General features: G+C 41.3%; 1 protein-coding gene across 1 annotated transcript in view; it reads left to right on the forward strand.

The window, feature by feature from the left end:
* Positions 1–2,456: 2,456 nt before the first annotated feature.
* The window catches only part of LOC118817719 (rho guanine nucleotide exchange factor 26-like), an 80,417-nt gene continuing 56,213 nt past the window's right edge, over positions 2,457–26,660 (forward strand). The window contains 8 exon segments of the mRNA XM_036584592.1: positions 2,457–2,660; positions 5,045–5,795; positions 6,362–6,550; positions 6,552–6,803; positions 8,917–8,971; positions 13,296–13,441; positions 21,680–21,736; positions 24,630–24,790. Coding sequence (XP_036440485.1) covers positions 5,103–5,795; positions 6,362–6,550; positions 6,552–6,803; positions 8,917–8,971; positions 13,296–13,441; positions 21,680–21,736; positions 24,630–24,790 — 1,553 coding nt within the window. The 5' untranslated portion in view covers positions 2,457–2,660; positions 5,045–5,102.

The raw sequence follows: 26,660 nt of genomic DNA on the forward strand, positions 1-26,660 counted from the left end.
AGTCAAGCACATAGCCATGCAAATGCAAATGCGTAGCACATAAAAATCACCTATCCTCTGTTGCATGACTCACTACAGAGTTCCAAACTACCTCAAGAAGCAACATCAGCACAAAAAATTGTGCATTAGGAGCTTCATGAAATTCATTTCCATGGCAGAGCAGCTGCACATAAGCCTAAGATCACTATGCGCAATGCCAAGCGTCAGCTGGAATGGCATAAAGCCACTGGACTCTGGAGCAGTGGAAACGTTATCTTGAGTGATGAATTCGCTATCTGGCAGTGTGATGGATGAATCTGGGTTTGGCAGATGCCAGGAGAACATTATCTACTGTCATGCGCAGTGCCAACAGTAAAGTTTGGCGGAGGAGGGATGATGGGCTGGGGCTGTTTTTCAGGGTTTAGGCCCCTCAGTTCCAGTGAAGTGTGATGTTAATACTACAGCACACAAAGACATTTCAGACTATTATATGTTTCCAACTTTGTGGCAGCAGTTTGGGGTAGAGCCTTTACTGTTCTAGCATGACTGTACTGCTGTGCAAAAAAGCAAGGTCCATAAAGACATGGTTTGATGAGTTTGGTGTTACCTCAACCCCACTGAACACCACTGGGATTAATTGGAAGGTCAATTGTGAGCCAGGCCTTCGTCCAACATCAGTGTCTGACCTCGCAAATGCTTTTTTGACTGAATGGTCACAAATTTTCACAGACACACTCCAAAATCTTGGAGAAAGCTTCCTAGAAGAGTAGAGGCTGTTATAGCTGCAAAGGGTGGGGGGCGACTTCATAATCATAATATTCTTAATACCCATAGTTTTGAAATTGGACGTGCAACGGGCTCATATAGGTGTGATGGTCAGGTGTACATATACTCATCTATCTATCTATCTATCTATCTATCTATCTATCTATCTATCTATCTATCTATCTATCAATGATTAGAACACATTATTAGTAATTTTTTATTCACTGGAGGTCATTTTTGCATGATTGCTCTGGAGTCCATAAAATCCTGCATAAGCCACTGCAATTGGGTCCAAACTGTAGCCTGGTCGTGTAAAGAGACCACCAGACTGCCGGAGTAACGGAGGGTAGATTATTTTGAAATAATAAACAATAAAAATAAACAGTTCATGTTGTAAGGAAGAACCTTTAGCATACATTTGCAGTCATTCCCAAATGGAAGACCCTTTCCACTTGATGGAGCCCTCTTTTTTTAGGATTTGAGCACCACCCAGTGGTGAAATTGTGCAGTTACATTTAAATTTCACCATTCAGCATTACTGTGCACAGTCTGACATTCCAGAGGCTTTTATTTCTTTATTAATTTGGTCTCAATTATTCTAATTGTCACAGTCCTCGGTCCAGATAATATACTACACACAGGAGAAACTGGAGAAATGTCAATGGACTGACCCTGTGTAGCGACTGTGATCAGCTACTAGGATCAGTGTTTTGGGGAAGAGGCCACTGCGGAGTCTGTGCTGGTGGATGCAGTAAGGGCTCATGGAGGGCGCTAATGAGCACCATAATGGGAAATGGAGCAGGGGTTCCTGATCCCAGTCCTGGTGACCCCATGCTCTAGGTATTGTGGTGTCTTCCCAAGTCTACACACCTGACCCGGCCCACAAGGAGCTTGTCAACTAGTTAGTGAGTTGAATCAAGTGTGCCAGATGAGAGAAAGCACTACCACTAACTACACTTCAAAGCCCAACCTCCTCGGACACAACAACAAGTACAACAGCAGCAACAGCAGATCGTCCGTTTTTAACCAGGAGTGTGGTTGAGTGCCACCTAAAGCCACTTTACATGGCCACATCCACTAAGCTCCCAAGCCAGCATGGCCCTTGGATGCTGGTATGCTGTCACCAAAATTGGAAATTAACATACTGATCACCACCAAAACCAGCATATGTTGTGTTTTGGATGCTGGTGTGCTGGTCAACCAGCATGACCATGATGGATGAACGACTAAACCAGCACCTAACCAGCGTAGGCCAGCATGGAATGCATGATTTTAGAGCTGCATGTGCCGTACCTCGCCACCAGGCGGTGCCAAATAGTCACTTTCACCCTCAAATTTAGGGAGGGAAGTTTTTTTTTCAACAAGTTGCCTCCACAAAGTTGCTATAGATTTCATTTCTCCTTTATTTTAGTCATTGTTTCCTATTTAAACTGTTAGTCTGGATACAAATAGTGCATAAATTCAAAGTTCACTTCAATGCAGGATTTTGTTTTAGTAAACTTAATAAATTAATAAAGTTAAAATGTGTTCAGATCACGATGCACTTTGTTTAGTGAATTCTGCTGTTGTTATTATTATATATTTATTCGTTCATAAAAGAATACAACTTTTTTTTACGTTTCTTTAAGGTGTATATGTAGAGAGCGCGCGTGACGTCACGAGCCGCGTGGGGAAAAAAATTGTTTTGCAGTCGCGCGCAGAACTTCACTCGCTCGCAGCGCTTTAGCGTACTCGCGCGCTCACTGAGCAGAGCAGAGCAGAGCGCGTGGATGCAGAGTGAGCGAGGCGCGCTCGCGGGAAACTTTGTTTTGGCGTTCAGCTTCACGGACAGCGACGCGGTCACCGAGTTTGGACTCTGCAACCGGACAAACAGATTATGAGCTGAGTGAACAGCCCGAGGAGGAGTGCACGAGAAGGTGAGGGACGCTTTTCACGAGTTTTTCACGTGTTTTTCGCGAACTTTTGCCTCAGGTTGCTGAAAGTAGGAGCACATACAGGAGTTCACGTCAGGAGAGGCGCAGCAAAGTAACGCTCGATAAAAGCCCCTTTTTTCTGTCACTAGTTGTTCCACAGGTACTTTGTAACAGACTTAGCTTACTTATGTTTCTCCACTTTTGGTTTAACGTTGTAAAATTTGCATACATTACTTTAGTAACTGTAGAAAATGTAGGAAAAGTTCAGTTGTTGTTGTTGCCGTTGCTAATTTTGCCAGTATTCTATCGATAAGCTGCGTGATTTGGGCCAATAGGACTGTCATTGACCTCTTCTAGTGGGCAGATTTGACTCCGTGGTCACCAACCCTGCTCCTGGAGATCTGCCTTCCTGAAGTTCCTGAAAAGTTCACTTCAGCTTCCAACCTTGACCCAGATCTGTTAGAGTCCTCCTAAAGGGGCCCATATGAAAGAAAACTGAATTTCTGTGGCCCTTTAGAAATAAAACTGCAGAGACTGTATGTGTCATTGACATGACATGCATTCCTTTGTGTCTAAGTCCATTACTGTCCCAAAAAATAATTTATTAAATACATGACATATCAGTTTATTCAGTTCAGTCCTCTTAAAGGGGCCCATATGACTGAAAACTGAATTTCTGTGGCCCTTAGGGAGTAAAACTTTGGAGACTCAGAAAAGACGTGCTGTATAGGTCATTGACATGATGTGCATTTTTTTGTGTCCAAGTCTATTACTGTCCCAAAACATAATTTAATAAATACATGACAAAGCAATTTGTTCAACAATAGCTCTTTTATGAGAATCAATTTTCAGTGCATCCATATAAAACTAATTTTAGTTTCTTTTTGCCTCCAAAAGTCTAAAAACGTCTAAAAACCATCCAGCCATAGATGTTGATTGAAATAGTATCAAAACATGTAATTTGGTTGTATAAAATTCTAAATAAAATAGTTTGGAATGATCTTATGTTTGACAACCATGTTGCAAAATAAGGCAGCTTTAAAAAGTGGCAAACTCACTGAGAAACTCTGTACGTTCTTACCTCCACAGGTGTCAGACAACACAACCAAAAACAAAAGACTTTTATTTTGATGTGCTTTTATGAAAAAAAGGGGCCAGCGTATTTCACCATAAAGAAGACTCCAAGTAACCTTCATGATGCAATGCCAAAGTCAGCAGCCCTTTCACAAATTTTGGAAAAGTGTCATTTGTGAGTCATGGTTAGAACAATTCACTGTACCATGTCAGGTGGTTTGACCTCGGGGTGTAATGTGTAATGTAAATGTGTAATCATTATAAAAATGTTTATTGAAAACTCAAGCTCAAGGGCAGAGGTTTCTGCCGTTGTCTTAAGTAGATGCCTGTTTAATTTCAAATTGGTCTGAAAAGTAAGGTGGCGCAGCCAGTAAGTCAAATGGTGCAACCAGACCAGCACAGTTTAATAACTGAAACAGGCAATTAAAAGCTTTGATAACACTCACTAGATTTAAGATATAAAATGCACATAGATATCAATGCAAGTATATATGCAGATATAAAACATGCACATCAAGATTTTTGAAAACTGTCATTTTGAAAAACCTTATTTGCAATTGACCTGTATTTTTTTTAAGGTAAAAATCTGGTGAGCACCAGATATGGACCTGGTGCATTGTCTTTGATAGTATCTGGTGCGCAACAGATTTTACCTAAAAATACACCTTGTCCTTCCAGAGGCTCTTAATAAAATAAGCCTGTTTTAAATGTTTTTTTGTGATGTCGTGAAGAGCAACATGTTTTTATGTATTTGACTTTTCAACCTACAACAATCATGCTGAAGTTATGAGGAGTGTTTTAGCCTTGATAACCTTGAATGAGATGCGATACAGAGCAGCCAATCAGAATAGAAGTTATTTACATGTATCAGTCTTAAACGTACAGTAACCAGAACAGACTGTTAATTTTAAAGAATAAAAACAGAAAATTGTTGTGCAAAAATGAATTGTGAATAAGTGGGAAAAAATAATGGGGAAAAAAATTAAAATGCATATAAGATGTAGGATATGGGCTCTTTTAATAGTCAGATCGGGTGCGGTAGATTTGGTCACAATTCCAGCCTGTCCAATAGTAGGAGGGGTCAGAGACATTCCTAAATTATCCACCTTTGTGAAATCCGGCTTTGTCAAATGTCCATGAGTGAGCTGACACACAGTCAGTTAATAAGTGTGATGAGCGATAATGTTGTTGTCATAAACAAGATTTATAAGTTATCGAGACATTTGAAGCCTGATGTCCAGTCTCTCCAATAGTTGAAGAGGTCAGGAACGTTCTACCTTACTGAGAAATCTTCTTTGTAAAACACCCATCAGGTCAGCTTGTGCTGTGACATCATCATCCCCCGCCAGGTGGCTTGAGCCTCCCTCGACCATGGATGTGGGCAGTGAAGTGGACCTCTCCAACGGCAACATCGCCCCGCTGTGGAAGAAGCGCTCGAATGGCCACATCAAGCCCAGACCCCTGAGTTATCAGATTGATGGGTTCATGACAGACTTCCCCACAGGGTCCACAGAAAAGCTTTCCACTCCAGCAGCGGGCACTGCTGTGTTTAAGCATGTCCTGAACAAACCAGCCACACGCAAGACTCGCGTGGTGCGGAGCATCAGCATCGGGCGCCTGACCGACGGACGGTTTTCTTTGGTTAGGTTCGGGTCAGAGGACAGTAAAGAGTCAGTAGACAATCAGCTGCCTAAAACACCACCCACCTGTTCAAAGGTTGGAAATGGCTTGAGCATCCGTGACCCACTGAAGCGCCTGTCCGGCCCGGTCACTCTCACCACTCAGAGAGACCAGATTGTGTTTCGGGACTCACCAGGGAACCCCCAGGAATCAAACTCTCCGTCCCAGGATGCCCCCCGCCTGGTCGCCGCTCCAGAGGTTCGCAGTTCTCCGGTTGCCCTCCGGACACCCTCAGCCCGCAGCTCCACCTCCAGCATCCCCTCCCTCTCCTCTCCCTCCTCTTCTGCCCCCAGCACCCCATCTGAACCGGCCACGCCGCGCACCCCGTCACCCTCCGACAGTGGCAGTATGGTGCTCTTGCGCCAGTCCTCAGGCTCCTCCCAGGTAAGATTTTTTAAATCTTTTCTATAAACATTGGGAAATTCCAACTGCCCTTTACATTCTGATGAATATATGTCGAAATGCAATCCTTTCACCTTTTGTATGGTTTAACAGATGCATTACCAGATGTTGATTAAAAAAAAATGCTTCTTATGTTTCCTATAAAGCTGCCCTTTCAGAGATGCCAGGGTTTCTTATGACAGCAGTGAAATTTGATATCTGCATTTCTTGATAACTGTTGCATGTATTTCCTAGTGCTCAATTGTATGAGTAGAATAAGAGAAAAAAAATACATATAAATAAAAAATAGTCAACAAGATAAAAAAGAGATGCTTTCCTTAAACAGGCTCTTTTACTTTCCTTATTGTCTCGCTGATTAGTGCTGTAGTGAGTGAATGGCTAGACTTCTCCCGTTGTGTCTAATAAGTAAAAGATACACATTGCCTTGCATATTAAAGTAGCAGCTGTTCGAAGTTCAAACTTTGAGAAACAGAACAGTGTAATAATTGTCACAAATGTGCAATATTGATGATGATTTTGGTAATTATTGTTGTCTTTCCATCACCCAGGGCTCTGAAGGCAAGCCACCTACACCCGCTGTGGTCCTCAGCACGCATAGCCCGGTGGCGCTGAAGATGGGCACGCAGCAGCTCATTCCACGTAGTCTGGTCTCAGAAACGCGTCCCAGCAAGGCATCCCAGGCTGGCCCTGAGCGGCAGGGCCTCGGGGGGCTGCTGGACCCCCCTAAACGCGCCCTTCCGCGCCCGCAGCATGGTGGAAAGCGGCGCCTTCTTCTCCACCAGCAGGGAAGATGAAGAGGATGCAGAGGAAAGCCCAGGGCTGCTACGGAGAGGCCTGCGGTCCACATCATACCGCCGGGCCGTGGTCAGTGGCGTAGACTTGGACTCCCCATCTGCCGATCTAAAGAATCACCGGCTGTCTCAGCCGGTCTTCAAAGGATTAACAGAGGTCAAGGAAGGGCCAGGGAGCCCACGGCCAGCAAAGAGCAAGGCGAGTGTAGCCTTATTTTGTTCAGGAGTGTGTAAAGTAGGATTCTCTTCAAAGTGCATTGTTCTAAACATGTTTGGTGTTAGAATTTTTCTAATTTTTGAACTGGAGCTACAAGGCTAATGTAGCCAACGAGTAATGGAAGCTTTTGACCACTAATAAGAGTTAAGTTGTGGACAAAAGTGAAAACAAATGCAGGCTTAAAGATACTTTTGTCTATTTTTAGAGATAACAGTATGCCATATAGTGCCAGAAACCACAAAAGCAAGTCTAGTCTGATAGGTAGATAGTTTGCATGGTGCTAATTCGCATTCAAAAGCTTACATTTCTTAGCTACACTAGCTTTTGGACACCAAACATATTTTAGCTGATTGATTGCATTTAGGATCAGAAGAAAATTGTATGCATTTTAATGTTCGCCAAGCTGTCACTTTGATACTTAATGAAATTCAAAGGAAAAGACTGCTTGTTGGTCGTGAATATAATATTCCAACAATTAGTGTAGTTCGTGTCAGTCCAGCTGACAAAATACCTCTCTCTTCTACAGCATGAGCAGTTATGCTGGAGCTGTACTCCTGTTACAATGCCACAACAAGTCATATGGCCAGAAGCAAATCTGTAATATGTGGTTTACAAGAGAGCGTACTGATCGTACCTTTTGGGCATTAGGCGTGTCCTGCGTTCAACCGTTTGCAGAAAACACAAGAGAGTTAATCAGCGTCCTGCATGTGAACCTGCATGTTGTTTTTTTCGTAATTACGCTGAAAGTGCTGCTTCACAGATTAGCGAAAATGGAAGTTAGTGGCAATTATGTATTTGGTGATATTTCACAGGCAGTTTGTGGTGAATATTGAGTTTAAATATGTAACAAGTACAAAATAGAGCAGAATGTTTGTGGAAATGTGTGACATTCAGTGCAGTCCAAAAGTCTGAGGCCATGGGTGAAAATGCTTGTATATAGCATTTTTTTTATTTGATACAAAATTTTATATTGCCAATTATATTATCAGCATAACGCTTTGAATGAAAAGTGGACTGGAATATTTCAAAGGCATTTCCGAATTTCTTAGTGTTTGGTGGTATGTCCCCCTTTTGCTTTAATGACAGCGTGTCCTCCAGCTGGCACTGACTCTACAAGTCTCTGCAAAAGCCTCTGATGAGTAGATCAAATCCACCTGAGAGTTGATTGTACACGAGCTGCAGTAGAAGGAACAGGACTTAAAAAAACTGACCTTTTTGTTCAAAGGCCTTAAAATTGCAAAGTCAAGCATCTTCAGTATTTCTTCATTTAACCCGCAGTAACGTTTCTGTTTTAAATGTTCAAAACTCTAAAACTACCTCTTGTTTAGATCCTTAGATGAAAAAAAAATTACCACATTTTCAATGTGATCTCACTTTTGGACCCCACTGTATGTCTGTTAAGTTCCTTTGTGGGTAATTGGTAAGAATATCTGAGCAGAGCCTCTCGTCAGGAACGTGACGGATGAAGGACGTTGTTGTTTTTAGGAGCTGTAACCACTCCAGGGTCACTGTCCTCCAATTAGCCCTGTCGGCCACTTTCATGCAAGGCAGAAATCTTGCCTTAGGGGTCAGTGAGGTCAGAGGTTGCGAGCAAGTGGAAATGGGCCATGTCCACTGATGTCCGTCTTTCAGAATTTGACAGGCCGGTGTGAACAAGAGCCGTTGTTTGAGCTGGAAGGAGCAAAAGATCTTTTGTCTTTTATGTCTTTTGAGCCGAGACAGAGGACAGAATGTGCTGTGAGTCGATGGACACAAAAGTGATTGCTTTCAGTTATTTAATGCCAGATGTTGTTGATGAACATAAACAGCTGCTGTTCACACTCTAAACCTAAAGGCAGTATTTTATTCTTTCATTTTACACCTCAGTTGTTACTCCCAGATTTTTTATTTGCCTGTTTGAAACCATTAAGCATGCCAAACATGACGGCATGCTACGGCTGACGATAAAGGGAACTACTAGGGGTCTCTTAGCATTATGAAAATGAGGTCAGGCTGACTGGTAAACATTGCTGGAATTTGTTTGCTGTGTTTGGGTCACGTGTCCTTCAGATTTAGTTCATAAGGTCAGCTAATCGCCTTCCGTTGTTTTCTGCAGAGTGGAGAGAAGAAGAAGAAGGGGCTGCAGACTCAGAGGACGTTTGACAGTGAAGGTAAGGGCTGGTCATTTCTCAGGCTACCTTGAGGCAGCAACTTGGGCTTCCCAACACCATCACAGCACAAAGATCTTATTACATGATGGCAGAGTGAGCATCATCATGAATTCAGTCTCTAATAAGGCTTGGCAGCATGGCAAAAAGGCAGAAAATATCATGGAACTTAATATTTTCATGATATTTTCCACTGTACACATCATGAGGTTTAATTTTTCTGTGGTTTGATAAGCTGAAGCAGACAATACAATAGTAGTGGCGTATTTAAAATGATAAAATATATGAATATAATACAAATGTTTTAACAATAGCTCTACGGCTAATTATGCAGGCCTTACACAGCAAACCTCAAAACCCAGTGCTGAGAAAGTACTGACAAAGCTCAGAAAAGCCTCTCGACGCTATTATTTGTGTTGGCGATATCGTATTGCCCACCTTTATTCAGTGTCCTACATCCCATCTCACGTTGGAAAGAAATGAGAGCTCACAGCAATCTGGCACTTGTTTGGCTGCTGTGGGCGTATAAAAAGCTCTTAAAAAGCTTTTACGCTGGAGTTAAGGAGTTGTTTTGTTAGCGCTTCATTAATTTTAAAAGGGGCTGTAGGCAATTTACCGTTAACATAGCACAGATAAAAACATGATAGCGCAGAGTTTGATTTTAAATCTTGTACAGAATGTCCTGCAGTTATTTAAAAATCTCTCTGTTTTTAGTAATATGTCCAAATAGCATATCATACACAAACATCAACTCAAAAGGCCGACCAAAAAACTTTAAACACGCTATTCTGTCTTGTTCTGTGCGGATGCCAGCATGCTGAAGTGACGTGATGGAACTGTGACGCTGAGAAGTCGCAGCTCTTGGGAAACTCTGTCTCTCCAAGTGGGAATTACAAGTTGAATGATGGGTCAAATGTAGTTTTTCCTACTTGGAAGTCCCACTTGGTCATGAACGCAGCATGACTTCCTATTCACTAAAAGCAGTGTTTCCCAGCTTCTTCCTATTGTTTAGTAATAATAATAAATAATAATACATTATACTTATATAGCGCTTTTCAAGAACTCAAAGACGCTTACAGGTTTTCGAAATACAGAACAGTAAAGACAAACATGAGAACATGAAGCACAGTCATAACATCACAAAACATAGCAGGACTTGGCAAAGGGCTGGTTTAGGATTGAGAACAGTTATAAGCAATAGAAAAGAGATAAGTTGCATAAATGGGAGGAGTTAATACCAGCAAGTAGAGAGTTACAATAGTTCAGGCGACTAGAAATGAATGCATGAATAAGGGTTTCTGCAGCAGACTGAGAGAGTGACGATGTTACGGAGATGGGAAAAGAGGTTTTAACTACAGCGTTGATGTGTGCACTGAATGAGAGAGTTGAGTCAAAGAGAACGCCCAGATTTCGTACCAGAGGGGAAGGGGCCAAAGGGTACACTGTCGATGGAAAGAGAGAAAGGAGAAGTTTTAGAGAGAGTTAAAATGTAGAGCTGGGCGATATGGCCAAAAACGTTATCACGATAAACAAAATTCATATCGTTCGATATCGATACATATTGCGATAAATGTCAAATCATGATTTCTTTCACGTTTGAAGGCTGATTTTGCTCCTGGGTGGTTAATTGTGGATTTTATCACTTATGGTCCGATCATGACAAACACTCGGCAAACAGTGGAACAATTCACACATCTGTCTTGGGACAGTGGGAGAAAGTTTCTGAGCTGTTTTTATCAGCTGGAAAAGCACAGCTGCAATTTTTGTAATAGTCATGATTTAAGAAAGAAAACAGATTATTTTAGCGGTCTGGTGTCGAGCGCTCGGCTACCCCGCTACAAACGCTAAACAAGTGGCCAACAACAGTGCTAAACTCTTTAGTTTCTCAACAACGTCAGCTCGGTTCGGGAGGTCACTGCGGTCACTCCTACCACATCCATGTCAGAGCAGATCACAGTATTCAGACACCAGCTAGCGACGACTGGGTTTCTCTATGCTATCGCAGTAGTTTAAGGGCTGAACCGCAGTATATCTGACGTTCGCTGTGTAAAAGCGTTATCTGCAGTGTGAATCTCTCACACCAGACACAGAGTCCTCCTTTTAGGCATGTTTAAACTGAAAGCGGTGATTTTGTGTCTTGTTTGATCTACCGTATCATCAATTCACCGTGTTGTGCTGGAGCGCTGCTTCAGGTTAGCCAGCAGCTTAAAACAGCTATCCTGGAAAGCTAACCTAGCGCTCTCCCGCTCTCCAATGCCTCACAGCTTCCTCAGTTTACTTTCGAACATGAACCACTTCTTTCTTTCACTTTCGTTGCTCGAGAATGCACTAATACTAAACATATGACGGTTTGGCGCTGTAACACGGCGCTGCAGACGTGATTTAACACCGCTGAAGTTGTTAGGATGCACGGAAAGAGGTGAGTTCGCTGTAGGACAGTACAGTTACACCACTGACCTCGTCACTCACACTCGGTCACAGGAGAACAGATCGCCGGTCGCTCCACTCAAACAGGGACTGTATAACTCTGCGTTTCAGATGTTGCTAAAGACTTATCTTACTCGTGGCCCCCTCCCTCTCTAATCAAGTCGAAAAACTCGGAAGTGCGCCCTCTCCTGGCGACAGCAGAGTAGTGTCGCTTTCCTTGCAGTAGAAAACGCCACCAGGGCTTTCTCTAAAACGTGGAAGTGTGAGAATGGTGTATTATATCGAAAATGTATCGAACCTGTCTTATCGCTCTATTGAGGAAAAGTTATATCGCGATACTTATCGTTATCGTTTTATCGCCCAGCCCTATATGGATCCTATAAGAATAAGTTCCGTTTTGTCACTATTTAACATGAGAAAGTTGTGCTTCATCCATGTTTTAATTTCTGTTATGCAGTTTTCAAGCTGGGCGAGGGGTGGATTTTTAATAGATTGAGCGCTAATGTAAATCTGTGTGTCATCCGCATAACAGTGAAAATTCAGCCTGAAACTACTTATTATGTGGCCAAGAGAAAGCATGTACACAATAAACAAAAGAGGTCCAAGGACTGAGCCTTGAGGGACTCCCCTGTTTGTATGCATTGCACATTTAGTTTTCCTGCTCTAACATGTTCTCAAGAAGGATTTGATGAGCTGATGATGTGATTCTGTTGCAGGAAAAACATTAAACTCGTCTGGGAAGCTGAGTTCAGATTAAAAATCTGATGACCCTTGCTTTGATCTTTGATTGTAGGCTGAAGGGCATAGGAATGCGGTTCAGAAATCGAAAATGGAAAGATCAGATAGCGATTGCTTAGATTTCAAGGAAGTGATAACAAAGATATGTGAGGGGGAAAAAACTGATGGCCTGCTGAAGTGTGAAAAAGCATGTTGCGTAGCTGAAAACATTGATGGTGTTGATGCGTGAATTCTGACTGTACTTTTGTCCAGTAGCATAGATAGAACAATGTTAAACCATATCTGAAACCTTGATTGTTAAGCGTTAAGCAAGTCGGTGCAAGTTGGAGCAAATGTATAATATTCTAGGCCTAAAGTTAATGAGCTTCAATTCCCTTTTAGCGACACTAGCCTCATAGCTCCAGTGCACAGCTAAAGAAAATCTTCAGACACCTTTGATGTGCTGGCTAATTTGGGGTAGGGGCTCAATTGTGAACATAACTATTGTTTAAAGAGTTGCACGTATTCTACCTTGTGATGATATTTTGTGTAGGATATACTGTTTGGCCTGAGTAGAGTTGCCTTTACCTTCCATTTTGCATTGAAGAGCAGAAGGTCATGAACCAACAAGCAGCCAGAAGCCCTCTATTGAATTTTAAGGGGCCAGCCATAAGTCATTTTATATTGCCAATGGATTCACTAATAGATAATAGTAATGGACCAGCATGTTCTGGTGGACTTTTAATGTAGTTATTAAAGGAGTCGCTTATTAGGTTCTCACATCTAGATTGCACTATATTGTTGTTATACGAGCTTAGTAAATTGCCTGTGACCATGCAAATGAGTGTCATCTCATCAAGTCACTGTAGCTTATCCAGTTGTATGTCAGCCTTTTCCATGTCATTATGTCATGTTTGCCAAAAAAACACAAATGTGGTGGTGTTTTGGTCACACTGTAAGCACACAGACCAAACGCTGATCGAACTGATCAAAGTGAGAAGTTTAGCTTCTATCAATAAATAAATCTTCCTTCTCTTATTGCCAGTGATAGCTGTGCTGGTGGAAGGAGAAGCTCTGTTATTTGTTTTATCTTCTTTATGCTCTGATCCTCATCTCTTTATCTCTGCTAGTGACTGCTGATGAGTTCACATCTCAGTGCTAATCTTTGTCTGTGCTGTTACAGAGGATGAGGTTCTCTATCAGAACTACCAGGAGAAGGCACTGCACAACGACTCAGATGAGGATGCCGAGTCCAGAGAAGCCAAGCCAGATGATAACATCGTGGTCCAGAGCAAACTCATCCGAACCTCGTGGAGTCAGCTCAGTGTGGTGAGACGAAGAAACTGCTTTAAACCAACCTAAATCTCCACAAACTGTAGTTACTGGCTGATTCGTAGCAGTTACTGAACAATTCTTAGTAGTTACTGACCGTTTCATAATAGTTACTGACCGTTTCATAGTAGTTACTGAACAATTCTTAGTAGTTACTGAACAATTCTTAGTAGTTACTGACCGTTTCATAGTAGTTACTGAACAATTTATAGTAGTTACTGACCAATCCATAGTAGTTACTGAACAATTCATGGTAGTTACAGACCGTTTCATAATAGTTACTGACCGTTTCATAGTAGTTACTGAACAATTCTTAGTAGTTACTGAACAATTCTTAGTAGTTACTGACCGTTTCATAGTACTTACTGATCGTTTCATAGTACTTACTGATCAATTCATGGGAGTTACTGACCAATTCATGGGAGTTACTGACCAATTCATGGGAGTTACTGACCAATTCATAGAAGTTACTGACCAATTCATAGTAGTTACTGAACTATTAATGGTAGTTACCGAACGATTCATAGTAGGTACTTAATTATACATATATACTCAATAATACATAGATATCGAATAATGCATAGATATTAAATAATGCATAGAAACTGAATGTTAAATAGATACTGAACAGTTTGTAGTAGTTACTGAATAATTCAGAGAAACTGAAAGGTTTGCAGTATTTACTAATTTACTAATAATAAGTCTTAAAAACTAAATAATAGCCTTAAGCTATAAGCACTGAATAATAATAGTAGATTTTTTGGGGCAGCATGCTAAATAAAAATTCAAAGGCCTTTTTTATTTTTATTTCCACAGTGTACACACACACACACACACACACACACACACACACACACACACACACACAAAGTTTAATGTTTTTACAATACAGCACACACCTATCCTCATGCAAGCGAAGGAATGCTGGGGCTGTGAGGAATGCGGTCCTGTCCGGTCGCACGACCGTAACCACCCTGCGAGAGAGAGAGATTAAATCCATTTTATTGTACAAACACACTGTACTGCGCTAACACAGATTATCACAGTGTCTTAGCCGCCGCAATGCCCAGCTAAGATGCGTAGACGAGAGCTTTGTGGTGGCTAAGACGTTGTGGTGATCCATGTTAGTGTAGTGTACTGTGTCCAAACACTGCTTATTAAAAGCCAAACTTGGTTTTCTTTGAAGCCAGTTAACACAGAGTGACATAGAGAGAGAGAGAGAGAGAGAGAGAGGGATAAGCACATCCCCTGGGAAATGTCAGGGAACAGTGCCAGCTCCTTGGCAAACTCCTGAAAATTTCTCCCCATGGAAAAGAATGGAGAGAATGTGTTTGGCTGGAGCTGTGCTGCACCGACTCCTGTTTATGGAATTATGTAATCAAGTTTGGGCCTGGAATGGAACGGAATGGCGGGAGACATTAATGCTATTTTCCACTTTGGCGTCCTGTTCTAGGCCAGCTTAGGCAGGAATGTTCTGGAAGTAGCTCATACGGCGGCCACTGGCTGAGAGAGAGAGAGAAAGATGTGGTGTTGTCGGCAGGTAGGAAAAGAGAAGAGTACTGAAAACGCGATGCACTGAATTTATTTGATTCGAGAGTGAAAATCGTTTTCACAAGAATAAAACATCACCGGCCACTGTGTTTATTATATTCATACCTAGTGTCGACACTCATTCCCTCATTGTCTGTTTTGTCAGGTCCACTTCCCATATAGTTGTATACAGTCAAAAGTTTGGGCGCCGCTGGCCAAATAAAATTTTGTTGATTTTCTGAGCAAAAATAATTTAACACATCCTCCACAGAGAACATACTTCTATACCTTTTAATACACATTTACTGTTTATTTGCTGAATTTAACAAGACGTTTCGTCTTGTTAAAGATTCAGAAGTTACAGCACATTTTATATTTTATTTAATATTATTTTGTGGCATTTTATGTTTTAATTTTTACAATATGTTAATCTTAGCAAATAAATGGAAAACAGTGCACTAACATTTGCAGAATAATACCATTTTTAAGGTTGTTGCCAGTAGAGGGTGTTCACTTATTTTCACTTAGAGAATTAGTAAAATATGTGATTTGACCTGTGGTGCTTTTTCCGTAAGACTGTAGTAAATGATATAATATATAAAAGGCTAGTTTTGTATTATTATTATTGTTATTATATATAGGTTATATGTATTTTACTGTCCACTTTATTCAACACACCTTCCTTGTTGGTCCACCTTGTAGATGTAAAGTCAGATACAGTAGCTCATCTCTTGCTGCACAGTTTGTGTTGGTCATCTTTTAGTCCTTCATCAGTGGTCAGTTTCTGACCATGGGACACTGTGGGCTGCATATTTTTGATTGGTAGACTATTCTTAGTCCAGCAATGACATTGAGTTGTTGAGAAATTGAGAATAATCAACCACCCAAACAATACTTGTTCAATTGTGGTCCTATGGGGGTCCTGAGCATTGACAAATAGGGTGAATGGGGGGCTAACATATATATATATATATATACACATATATGTATACATACATATTTATTGCATTACAGTTTTCAATAGAGAATGGAATGGGCTGAAAAGAAAGAAAGAGGGGGGTGAGAGTGCTTAAGGGTAGATTTTGGCTTCATGTCTGTGTGTGTGCAGTGTGTTCTGGCACAGGCTTGCTCCAGCTTTTGTCTGCTCAGGAAGCAGATTGTGAACGTAGAACAGGTGTGTTTACCTGGCCTCACACATACACAGCAGAGGGGGAAAAACCCTCTGAAATGTTTTCTTCATAGCGAAGAACTTCCTGAAGTACTACAAGCCCACAGTCTCTTTCATTCATTAGGCCGTCTGTTGGCTTAGTGTTTATGTTCGCGACTGGAGCTTCAAAGCAGTGGACAGCTGGCTGAGATGCTTGTAACGTGGACAAATGGCTGCTGCTTTAACAGAATAGTTTGGAGAAAAAGCCAAAATTAACACATTTTCCCTCTTAAACTAAATGTAGTCAATCAGCGGTGACAGTTTGGTGTCTGAAGTTTGCTTCTTTAATTTTACACTGCAGCTGTCAGGCTAATGTAGCTGATAAGCAATAGAAGCCTCAACCAGTGAACTGTCTCCTCCTCCTTTATAATGTCTCTGTTAGAAGCTTGTATTGCTTGTTTAGTTTTACACTGCATATATCAGGCTAGTATAGCTAATAAGCAATAGAAGCTTCTAAGAGAGACATTATAAAGGAGGAGGAGACAGTTCACTGGTTGAAAAATGAAAGGGGTAGCTTGTGATGCTTATCTGTCCTACCTTCTAAGAAAAAGTGCCAGTTGGCTCAAAGCCACAAGCAGGAAGAGCCATCCTTCTGTGCATGTGCAGAAACCAAAACAACCTCAAACATAGTGCTGTTATTTAAGCCAAACTACTTATGCAATATTTTTGTTACCAGCGATTTCAAATGTGGTTTTGAAATGTTAATATGGCTTTTAGTTTGGGGTTTATAACTGCCCAGTGGTGTTGCCACAATGGCCGCCGAGTGGACAGACTTTCCTGTAAGGATTAATTTGCTAACAGCCAGATCAGCATAATGCAAACTGCATGTCTAAGTCATGGCTACAGTTGTGTTTATCTATGCTACATGCTGATGTTCATGTTTATAGATAACAGTCTGTCAGAAACCACAGAAGCAAGTCTCTTAGAGATATCTAACCAACTCGACACGGTTTGAGGCGGGTGTGTGACGTTGCTAATATGCTTCTATTGCCACATTAGCCTCATATCTCCAGTGCTAAATTAAAGAAGCAAACCTTGAGCATCTAACATGTCTTGGCTGATCAACATTTAAAAACGGTACATTTGAGTTTTTGTCATTATTGTCTTGAGAGCAGGATGTGTAGTGGATGGCGAGGAGAAAGCAGAAGCTTTGACACACAGTTAGCCTGGCTTGAGTTATCTGCCTCGTCCTCAGATTTTATTACACCAATCTGGTTTCATCTGACTGACGTCACAGACGCGGGAATTCCCTCCTGTCTCCTAAATGAACTATCTTTTCCCAAAAACCCCTGGCTCACGCCTTTGGCCCTGCACCTGAGTTTTAGTTTCGGTTTCCCAGAAGCGTTTGGTTTCTCGTGACAAGAGGACAGAGATTTTGCGACGAGGAAGAAAATGTTACCTGAAGGCATCAGCTGATATTAGAGCTGACCTTAGTGAACTCAAAGCAGGTTGAAGTTCAGTTTCTGGAAAGGTGTTTCTAGGAGACGGGCTGCCGCTCCCAGCTCTCTCCTCTGATTTCAGTTCTGTTTGTTCCTCATGTTTTCTAAGGCCTCTTGATCATAAAGTGGCTTCTTGGTGACCATAGAGGGTGAAATCTGAGGCAGCTGGACTGGTTTTGTTAGTATAAAGCAGCCATGTGCCTATTGTTTGGGTATATTTAGCTTCAACGCTTCATCAAAGTGTCTTCCTTGGCATGAAGAACAGGTTTGGCCTAAATAATGGTTATGAAACTATTGTTAAAAGGACACATTGGAACTCTTTTGGCCCAAAGGTGGTTGAAACGTCTGAGAGATTTGAGTGCTGATGAGTTTTCACTGTAAAAGGATCAAATACCTGGCCTTTGGCATTATTCTCAAGGTAGTGCTTTTATTAGTTGTTCCTCTTTAAAATATTGAGTTATTGCAAAATCCTCGATTTTTAAAAGCTATATTGAAATGCTAGCCACCCACTGTTAATGGACAGTTTACACTACTGTTCAACCTTTTGGAATTACCTTTCATATTCATAATTGTAATTTTTTTGGTAATAAATCACTCGTGTAGATTTAAATATGACAATCTAGACATCAGAAGCTGTTCTTTGACATTTTATTGAATATTTCAACTTTTTTATTATTAGCAATGAGCAGTTAGGCGACAAGTTGTCTGCCTCGAGATTTGAAGACCACTTTTGAAAGACATTCCGGTTAACTTCATTCTTGATGCTTGGCAGCTTTTTCAGTCATTTTGGAATCATCTACAGCTCTGTCCTTCATTCTGCACTGCAAAAAATAGTTTATTGGCAAGTAAAGTTGTCTTAAATCTAGTTGATATATTTAATATTCCTAATTTTTGAGATGTCATAAACTTATTATAAGATTATTTGACTTTTTCTAGACATTTTTTACTTTTTTTGAGGAATTTTTAAGTAAAATGATCTCATTTTGCTTATTCTAAGAAATATGCTTGAAACCAGCAGAATTATCTGCCAATATAGTGAGATAATTACTTTGAATATGTAAAAACATCTAGAAATAAGGTTTATATTCTTATAATATTCGTACAACCATGTCAAAATGAGAAATATTAGACATTTAGACTACATTTAAGATGATTTCTTTTGTTAAGATATTACATTTTGCAGTGTGGATGCATCAAACTTCTTCTTTTGAAAGCTGAAGTTGTAAAGCATTAGAATGATTTTAATAGTTATCTTATAATTTTATCTGTAGTGCAATTGTGAAAACAGTGATTCCGAACCGAACAGAAATGTGGATGATGGAAAGAATACAGAGTGCTGAGAGGGAGGCAGCGGGAACGTTTTGTTTTCTCTGTGTCCTTCCGCTGATCTCCCCTGTAATATTAGATTCAGTCTAATCCCCGACCTTGGATGCGATTGGGTTGTGAAGTGCAGAGCAGGTTTTTGTTGGGCCTGAGGAGCGAGAGCAGATTTCCTTTCTTCTGCCGTGTCTTTACAGCCCTGTTTTTCTGCCCTGGTTATGAATTAACAGAATGCGGCTCAGGTGGCGGCACTTTCTCCAGGAGAAACCTGATCGCGGCGAATGGTTTTACTCAAACCTGTTCTCTCTCTCACACACACACACACACACACACACACACACGTAATCACTACGGTTTATTTGAGTATCGTCACACACTCTTTCTGTACAAACACCAGCACTCGCACACACATACGCTTTATGCGGACCCCCCACGCAACATAATTTAACAGCGTACTTTAATCCCTGTGGAGGATTGGGCTGAATAAAGCAGTTTTATTTAGAAAAAATATATAAAGGCTGCAGATTCAAAGCTCAGTAAATCCCCCATCTCCAAATGGCCCACTGGGGCACTTCACTGAGCATGCCCAGACCAGGTGCGTGAAGGGCCTCTTTGTTAGCCGGATGCTGGCCAAAGGAGGACGGATTCCTCCCTTTCCCGCCATGCTGGGGTGAAACGAATCAGATTTTAGTCATACCCTGCAGTAGGGGTGGGCAATATGGTAAAACGTCATGATACTTCAAGGCATTTTCATCATACACAGTACATATCTCAGTATTTCACAAGTTGTTTTGAGATTTGCAAAGTTGGAACAAACAAAAAGATGCAAATTTTAAAAAAGTACAATAATTGTATACAACAGTTCATAAGCTGCACGGCACTAAATCCAGTTAAACACTAATCACGCTTTGTTTGTGATGAAACATGCAGTTAGTCAGCGTCCAAGTACTGTGATAAAACGGATAGTTCCGGTCCTAAAATCTGATTGGCCGAGCTGTGTTCGAAGCCGTTGTAAAATCTGTGATATACCCACACCTGTGACTGCTTCACAACAACTGAACTCTGTATTACAGCACGACACAAAAAACCCTTGGGCTGTTAATGGAATAATCTTTGACTCTCATGCTGCTCACATGAAGCGTCGAGTATTTTGATGAAGAGCCTGTTTTTTGTTTAAAGTGAGGGGCTGGCAGCTTATGTTCTTATCTAGAGCTAGGCTGGTCAGCTAGCTAACAGGCTAAAAGAGCCAACAGCCTAAACACCTACATCATTAATATCACAGGCTTGAAATAAAGCACTTACGGTATGATCAACTGTAAAAGGCCAGTATAAAAGTCTAAAAAAAAGGTCACTTGAATGTTTGATTGAAATACAGACAGGCATAAAATGTCTGTGTTTCAGTCGGAAGTAGCGTCAAACCCAGGCTGGATCCCAAACGGCTCTGTGCTCCCTAAATAGTGTTCTAGCTATGAAAGTTTGGAAATTCTAGTCTCTACAGCCAAACAGTGCATCATTTTTCGAGTGTGGGTGTGTCTGAGTCCCAGATGACTGTTTCTTAGCTGTATTTTGCACTGTTCGGCTGCAGGATCCAGGAGTTAAATTCCTATATAGTGCACTATGTAGGGAGCAGGGAGCTGTTTGAGATTCAGCCCCAGCACGAGAAGAGGGCACCGCTGGATTGGTGCTAGACTTACAAAGCGAAGGTTTTTGTAATAAACAGTGCTGTTTTATTATGTTCATTGTTATATGACAACAAGTTTTAAAAATTCATGAAATGAACGCAATACTCAGCGAATGGGAGACCGAACATTCTCCTCATTCAGCGGCCCATGGTTGCTTTGCAATGATACCACACTCTAAATGAACCACATTTCTTGGCAGAATACTTGTTTATGTCAATTATTATTAAAAATAACTTTGGAAAATTGTGCGTTTTATCATATTTTATGTCTGCCGCACTTGAGGCCATGCGTTACTGCGGTTTTATCACAGGGAAGGGAGTTTTAGGCACGACGCAAAGCGGAACACTCTCCTCTGTAATAAGATCGCAGTAACGCTATGGCCTCTCATGGCTTATTGCTTTAATAATATTCAGAATGTGCTCAGGAAAGCATATTGGTTTAATAATTCTCATAGTGAAGTGGAATTGTCACAGTGATTCACAATGGATGAAGAAGTTATATAGCATGGTGGTTATACATTCTATGGTGGTTTATCTATTTGTCCATTAATTGAGTAATAATCTTTTAAAATCAAACACTAATAACGGTCTAAACTGAACAATAATAATCATTTTCAATGGTTTCACTTTATTGTATAAAGAAAAACTAGGCAGCCCTACATTACATGATTAGTGCATTTGTAAAAGGCACCAGAACAAAACATGTTTACAAATAATCATAACCTGAACAGTAGTAGTGATGCTTTCATATGTATTTACTTTGTATTGCCTTATTTGTGTTGGACATAGAAGAGATTTTGAAAATCCTGTTAAATGTTTTCATGTGTTTTAGTGCTTTTTAAACATTTACAGAACAGAGTTGTGTTCGTGAACGAAGGCTGTACCAACACACACCATCCCAAACAGCTCTGCCTCCGCCGCGTGTGTTAGCATCGCGCTCGGCAGACACAAATAGTCTGTGGCTAAAGGCAGAGCACTGTGTGACTATTTGAGGTCTAATCAAATCTCACTCTAATCACCCTGAGGCGCTTCATCCCGGCTGCTCTCTCCTCCTGCAGGTTAAAAAAAATGGAGTGGCTGAGAGGCTGAGCCAGGAGGAGCGAAAGAGACAAGAGGTAATGATTCTCTCTCTCTCTCTCTCTCTCTCTCTCTCTCTCTCTCTCTCTCTCTCTCTCTCTCTCTCTTCTTCTTCTCTCACTGCACCTCTTTACACCATTCTCTGCCTCTCTCGCTCTTTCTTTGTATTACTTTCTCTTTTCTAACTCTCTCTTCTTTCTCTCCCATTCTCTCTCTCTTCTTTTCTCTCACCTGTATGTGCTTCTCTCTCTTTACCATTCTTTATTATTTAACTCTACCTCTCTCCCGTTCTCTCCTTCCCATTACATTCTCTTTTTGTTCACCTCTCTTTTTTGGGTTCTCTCTCTGTCCTTATCACACTGTCTCTCTTTCGGTTTCTCTTTTCCCCTTTCTCCCTCCCTTTCTCTCTTTTTTCTCTCTCTTTACCATTCTTTCTTTTTAACTATTTCTCTCTTGTTCTCTTCCTTGCATCTCTTATTACATTCTTTTTTTCTCTACCGCTCCTCCTTTTTTCTGTTCTCTCTCTCTCTCTCCTTATCACTCTCTTTGGGTTTCCCTCTTTTCCTCTTTATCTCTCTTCCTGTCTTTTTCTCCTTTCTTCTCCCGTCTCTCCCTCCCCTTGCTCTCACTTTCTCTCTTCTTTTTCTCTACTCTTTTCTCTTTCTGACTTTTACTCACTCCTTTTCTTTCTCACTGTCCTCCCCCTGTTCTTTCTCTCTTCCTTTCTCTCCCTTTCTCTCTTTCTCTCCCTTCCCATCCCCCATTATTATTCTTTTTCTTTAGCTATCTCTCTCCCTTTCTCCCCCCCTCAACCCAAATCTGAGCCCCCCTCTCTTCTCCATGGTGACGGCTGTATTTTGTATAAGCCCATCCTGATATGTGAGATGGGTCACTGTAGCGCAGGCGTTTGTCTCTCTGGAGTCTGCTTTGTGAGAACTGTCTGTTTTGGGGACACATGAATTAAAGCTATGGGAAGCGTTCTTGAATTTGCTGCATTAAACTCATAAATCGCACTTACTGTAAACATTAGGCCGATAAATAAACTTTCAAACCGCAAGAGCAGGAAGGAGCACAACGTCCTAGTAATAAACAAATACGTCCCATTACGGGCAGTATGGGCAGGGGTTCTCATATCCGAGTAAATAAAGGATTTCATCAGAAGTCTTATTGAGAATTCCATCAGAACCGCTAGTGGTCTTATTGTGATTGAGTTGTGCTCCAGTTCCTCCAGCATTTCTAAGAAGCTTAAATATGCTTGGTATGTTAATGAGGCCTGCTCATCGGTAAAACAGCTAAACTCTCCCACTGATTTTCTGCTCTGTGTCAGCTAAATGCTCTTCAGTGGAAGGGTGTGGTCAAACCTCACAGTGTATTATGCTGTAGTAGTAAGACATTGCAAAATGTAAGCAGGACCAGTCAGTGTCAAGAATGACTGATTGGATTGGAATGAAAGTGTTGAGCCATGAGGAGGAAAATCAATGTTATAGGTAGACCAACCCATAATGCAGTGAAGTTGGTGAAAGTTTGCTTCTGATTGGCATGAATGGACAGAATATGGACAAAATTCAGGCTCCAAAATGAATGCTGTTAGTGAGTGTGTTTACATGCACTCAATAATGCGATCATAATCGGATTTCTGCAGATATCCAATTATTCAAATGGTCATGTAAACACCATACTCCGATCTAGAAATCTGATTAAGAAATCTGATAAAGAGAAGAGTAATCAGATTTCTGAGTGCATGTGAACTCTTACTCTGATTTCTTTCGGATTTCTCAGTCTGTGCCTAGGCGAAAACAGACGGCGGTACCAGATAAAAGCAAGCAGCGTTGCCCCGAGACACAGCAAAACACTTTTGGAGCGTCACTGAAATGAAACACGAAATAATGGATTTAAATGTTCTTCATCTTCTAGATGATGTATGTTTATATTTTCAGGTAAAGTGTTGCGATGTTTAAACAAAAACAAAGCCGCGGCATGAAGTTTATGTTTTACGTTATGTTTGCGCCATGTCTTCTTTTGTGAGTTTATTGGCTGGTGATTACCGCCTGACTCTGATTATCTGATTACTCAAGAGGATATATAAACGTGTTGATTGGATTACTGACTAAATCTGATTTTCTGCAGTTATCGGATTATTAAGCACATGTAAATACACTCGAATGTCCATAACAATGTCATGTTTTCTGTTTAATTTTTCTGTTTAAGATTACTTAGGCTACATTCACATTACAAGCCTTTTACTCAAATCCGATCTCTCTGCCACGATGGTTCACAGTAATGTGAACAAACCGGCGTCCTGAAATGACCCTCATGCGCACGTCCAACTCAGTAAAGTCAAGTGAATGAATCACGTGCATCGTCAGCAAACAAACTAACGAGCAGAACGAGGCTAATTAACTCTGATCAGCTCTCAGCTGTTCGTTATTAGAGCGAGACGAAGGTGAAAAAGGTGAGATGTGTTTTTCCACCGTTTACAGGCTTTAACTTCTGTTCGCCGCTGCTGTCATGGTAATGCTGAACGATGGCATACGAGGTCGCATGGCCACGAATTGGATACGTATCCGATCTAGGACCATGCTATACGCCATGATTCAGCATTACCATGGCAGCAGCGCCAAACAGAAGTTAAAGCCTGTAAACGGTGGAAAAACGGTGGTCCACACAGCCCTGAAAACATCCCCTGAGACACATTAGGGCAAAAAATCGGATTTGTGCCACTTCAACCTGGTAATGTGAACGTAGCCTTGAAGGCATGCAGTTTGCAAAATGCTAAGCTTCTTTTACTTGTTAGCTACCTTAGCTACCTAAACTTCTGACTGTCTCTTTGTTCAAAGGCATTGCAAAGGTAGTATTTCTAGTACGAAATACATACTTTATTGCAAGGTGTTTGCATCTGATCATAACTTTAAGGCTTTATTTCTCTCTCAGACAATATTTGAGGTGATCTCGTCAGAGCACAGCTACCTGCACAGCCTCACAATCCTCATTCGCCTGTTCAAGGATTCAACAGAACTCAGCGATACCATGACCAAGACAGACCACCACCACCTCTTCTCCAACATCGTGGACGTCTGTGAGGCCAGTTTGAAGTAAGCACTCTTCCTTCCCTTCACTACTTTGGCTGCATTGGCTATTTGTAGTCTAGTTTTGAAGCCAAAATCAGAAGAAACGTTCTGCGTGCTTTGTGCCTCGTTCAGTTGTTCTTTAGCCATTTTTTTCTTGTGGACGTAGCTTTTGGATTGTGTATAGTTTATGCAACATCCCCAATACATTGGCTGTTTCACTGGCTGCTTCTAGTCTAGTTTTGAGCCAAAATCAAATCCGTGCCTCCTTCTGTTGTAGACAGTTTTGTGGAAAAAAGGGTTTCAGAGTTTGGCTGCTGAATCAGTTGAAATTGTATAATGTGTCCACTTAATTGGCTATTAGTCTACTTTACTGGCTATTTTAATTCCAGTTTTAAAGCTTATATCAGAGGAAGATGTGCTCTGTGCCATCTTAAGTTCTTCCGTACCCAGTTATCTGAAAGTTTGCTTATGAAAACTGATTGAGAGAGATTGTGTGGTGTGTCTAATTTCATTAGCTTTTTGTGTTGGCTAGTGTGGTTTTGAAGCCAAAATCAGATCAGCTATGTTTTGGAAACACCAAACATACTTTCTGGCCTCTTTAGCGTAGATTTGACTCCTCAGCTTCTGTCGTCTACAAAGCATGTTGGGAAACAGTCTTAGCGGTTAACCACGCTGCTCCCTGCTGTCTCTCAGTTTTGTGCTCCTACATGTAATTCACATTGTATTATCTTTTTTCTCTGTTGGTTGAAGGCTTTGTCTGGCGACGGAAGTGTGTGTAGCTGGAGGGGTTTTGGAGTTTGGTGTTGTTCTCTGGAGTTTGATGTTGTTCTCTGGGACAAAAGAAGCTCTGCTGACGTGAACTTGGGGATAGAATATCACACACTGGCGTAATTGTGTGGGCCTAGACTTTTATATTTCCAGTTTTGGCTCGGGGAGTTCCCTCCCTGAGGGGTGCGAGGAGGGTGCCATAAGGCCAGAGCAGAACAGAGTAGTACAGCTTTCATTCTTTCTTATTTAGAGATCCACATTGTTTACAGAGCTTTATTGATTTACTGTGGATGGATCCATCCATCTTTTCATCCTTATGGATAACAAACAAGAATGGTGGATGTTGCAGAGCTGTGTGAGGTAGCAGTGGAAATTTCTGACCTCCCAGTGGTTTGACTTGATTAGTTCTGTAGGAAACGATTCATTCGCCATGATTCGATTTATGTATTTTGATTTTTTTTCAGTTTTGCTGAATAAACCAGTGTGACTGAAGAAGTATTTGCACAGTAGCGAAATATAGGTCTGGGCAGTCTGAGCATAATTATCGTTATTGTGGTAAATTCCATCATATTACACCACAGTTTGCTTTTCTGAGCACTTAAAGACCACTGACCAATGTTTCATGACGAAGAGAGAATAATTAGAATTTTCCCCAATTTTCTCCCCAGTTTAGTCGTATCCAATTCCAACCCACTAGTTAGGACTCCCACAATCACACGATCCCACCAGTGCTAGGAGGCGAAGGCCGCACAGGCTTCCTCCGAGACCTGTGAAGCACCACATCATCTTTTCGAACTGCTACCGACACAAGATCGTTGGACAGCCGAACGCGCTCGGAGGAAAGCGCCAAACTCCAGATCTGTTACGTCAGCTAACAGACGCCTGTGCAGACTAGCATCGCACTGAGTGATGGTGGGGACAGCGGGCCATCCTACTTACCCAGATAGAGCGAGGCCAGTTGTGTTTTCTTGGACTTCCAGTCACAGATGTATTCGTAGTTTTTAAAAGAGTTTTAACATGGCACTACTGGCTCCTTTTATCTGTTTTCTAACTTACTAAACCTCAGAAAGACAAAATCATCACGTTATTTCTTTGCTGTATCATCCAGCCCTGGTGGAGTATGGAT

This window comes from Colossoma macropomum, unplaced genomic scaffold, assembly GCF_904425465.1.
Source record: "Colossoma macropomum unplaced genomic scaffold, Colossoma_macropomum, whole genome shotgun sequence".
NCBI classification, from domain to species: domain Eukaryota; kingdom Metazoa; phylum Chordata; class Actinopteri; order Characiformes; family Serrasalmidae; genus Colossoma; species Colossoma macropomum.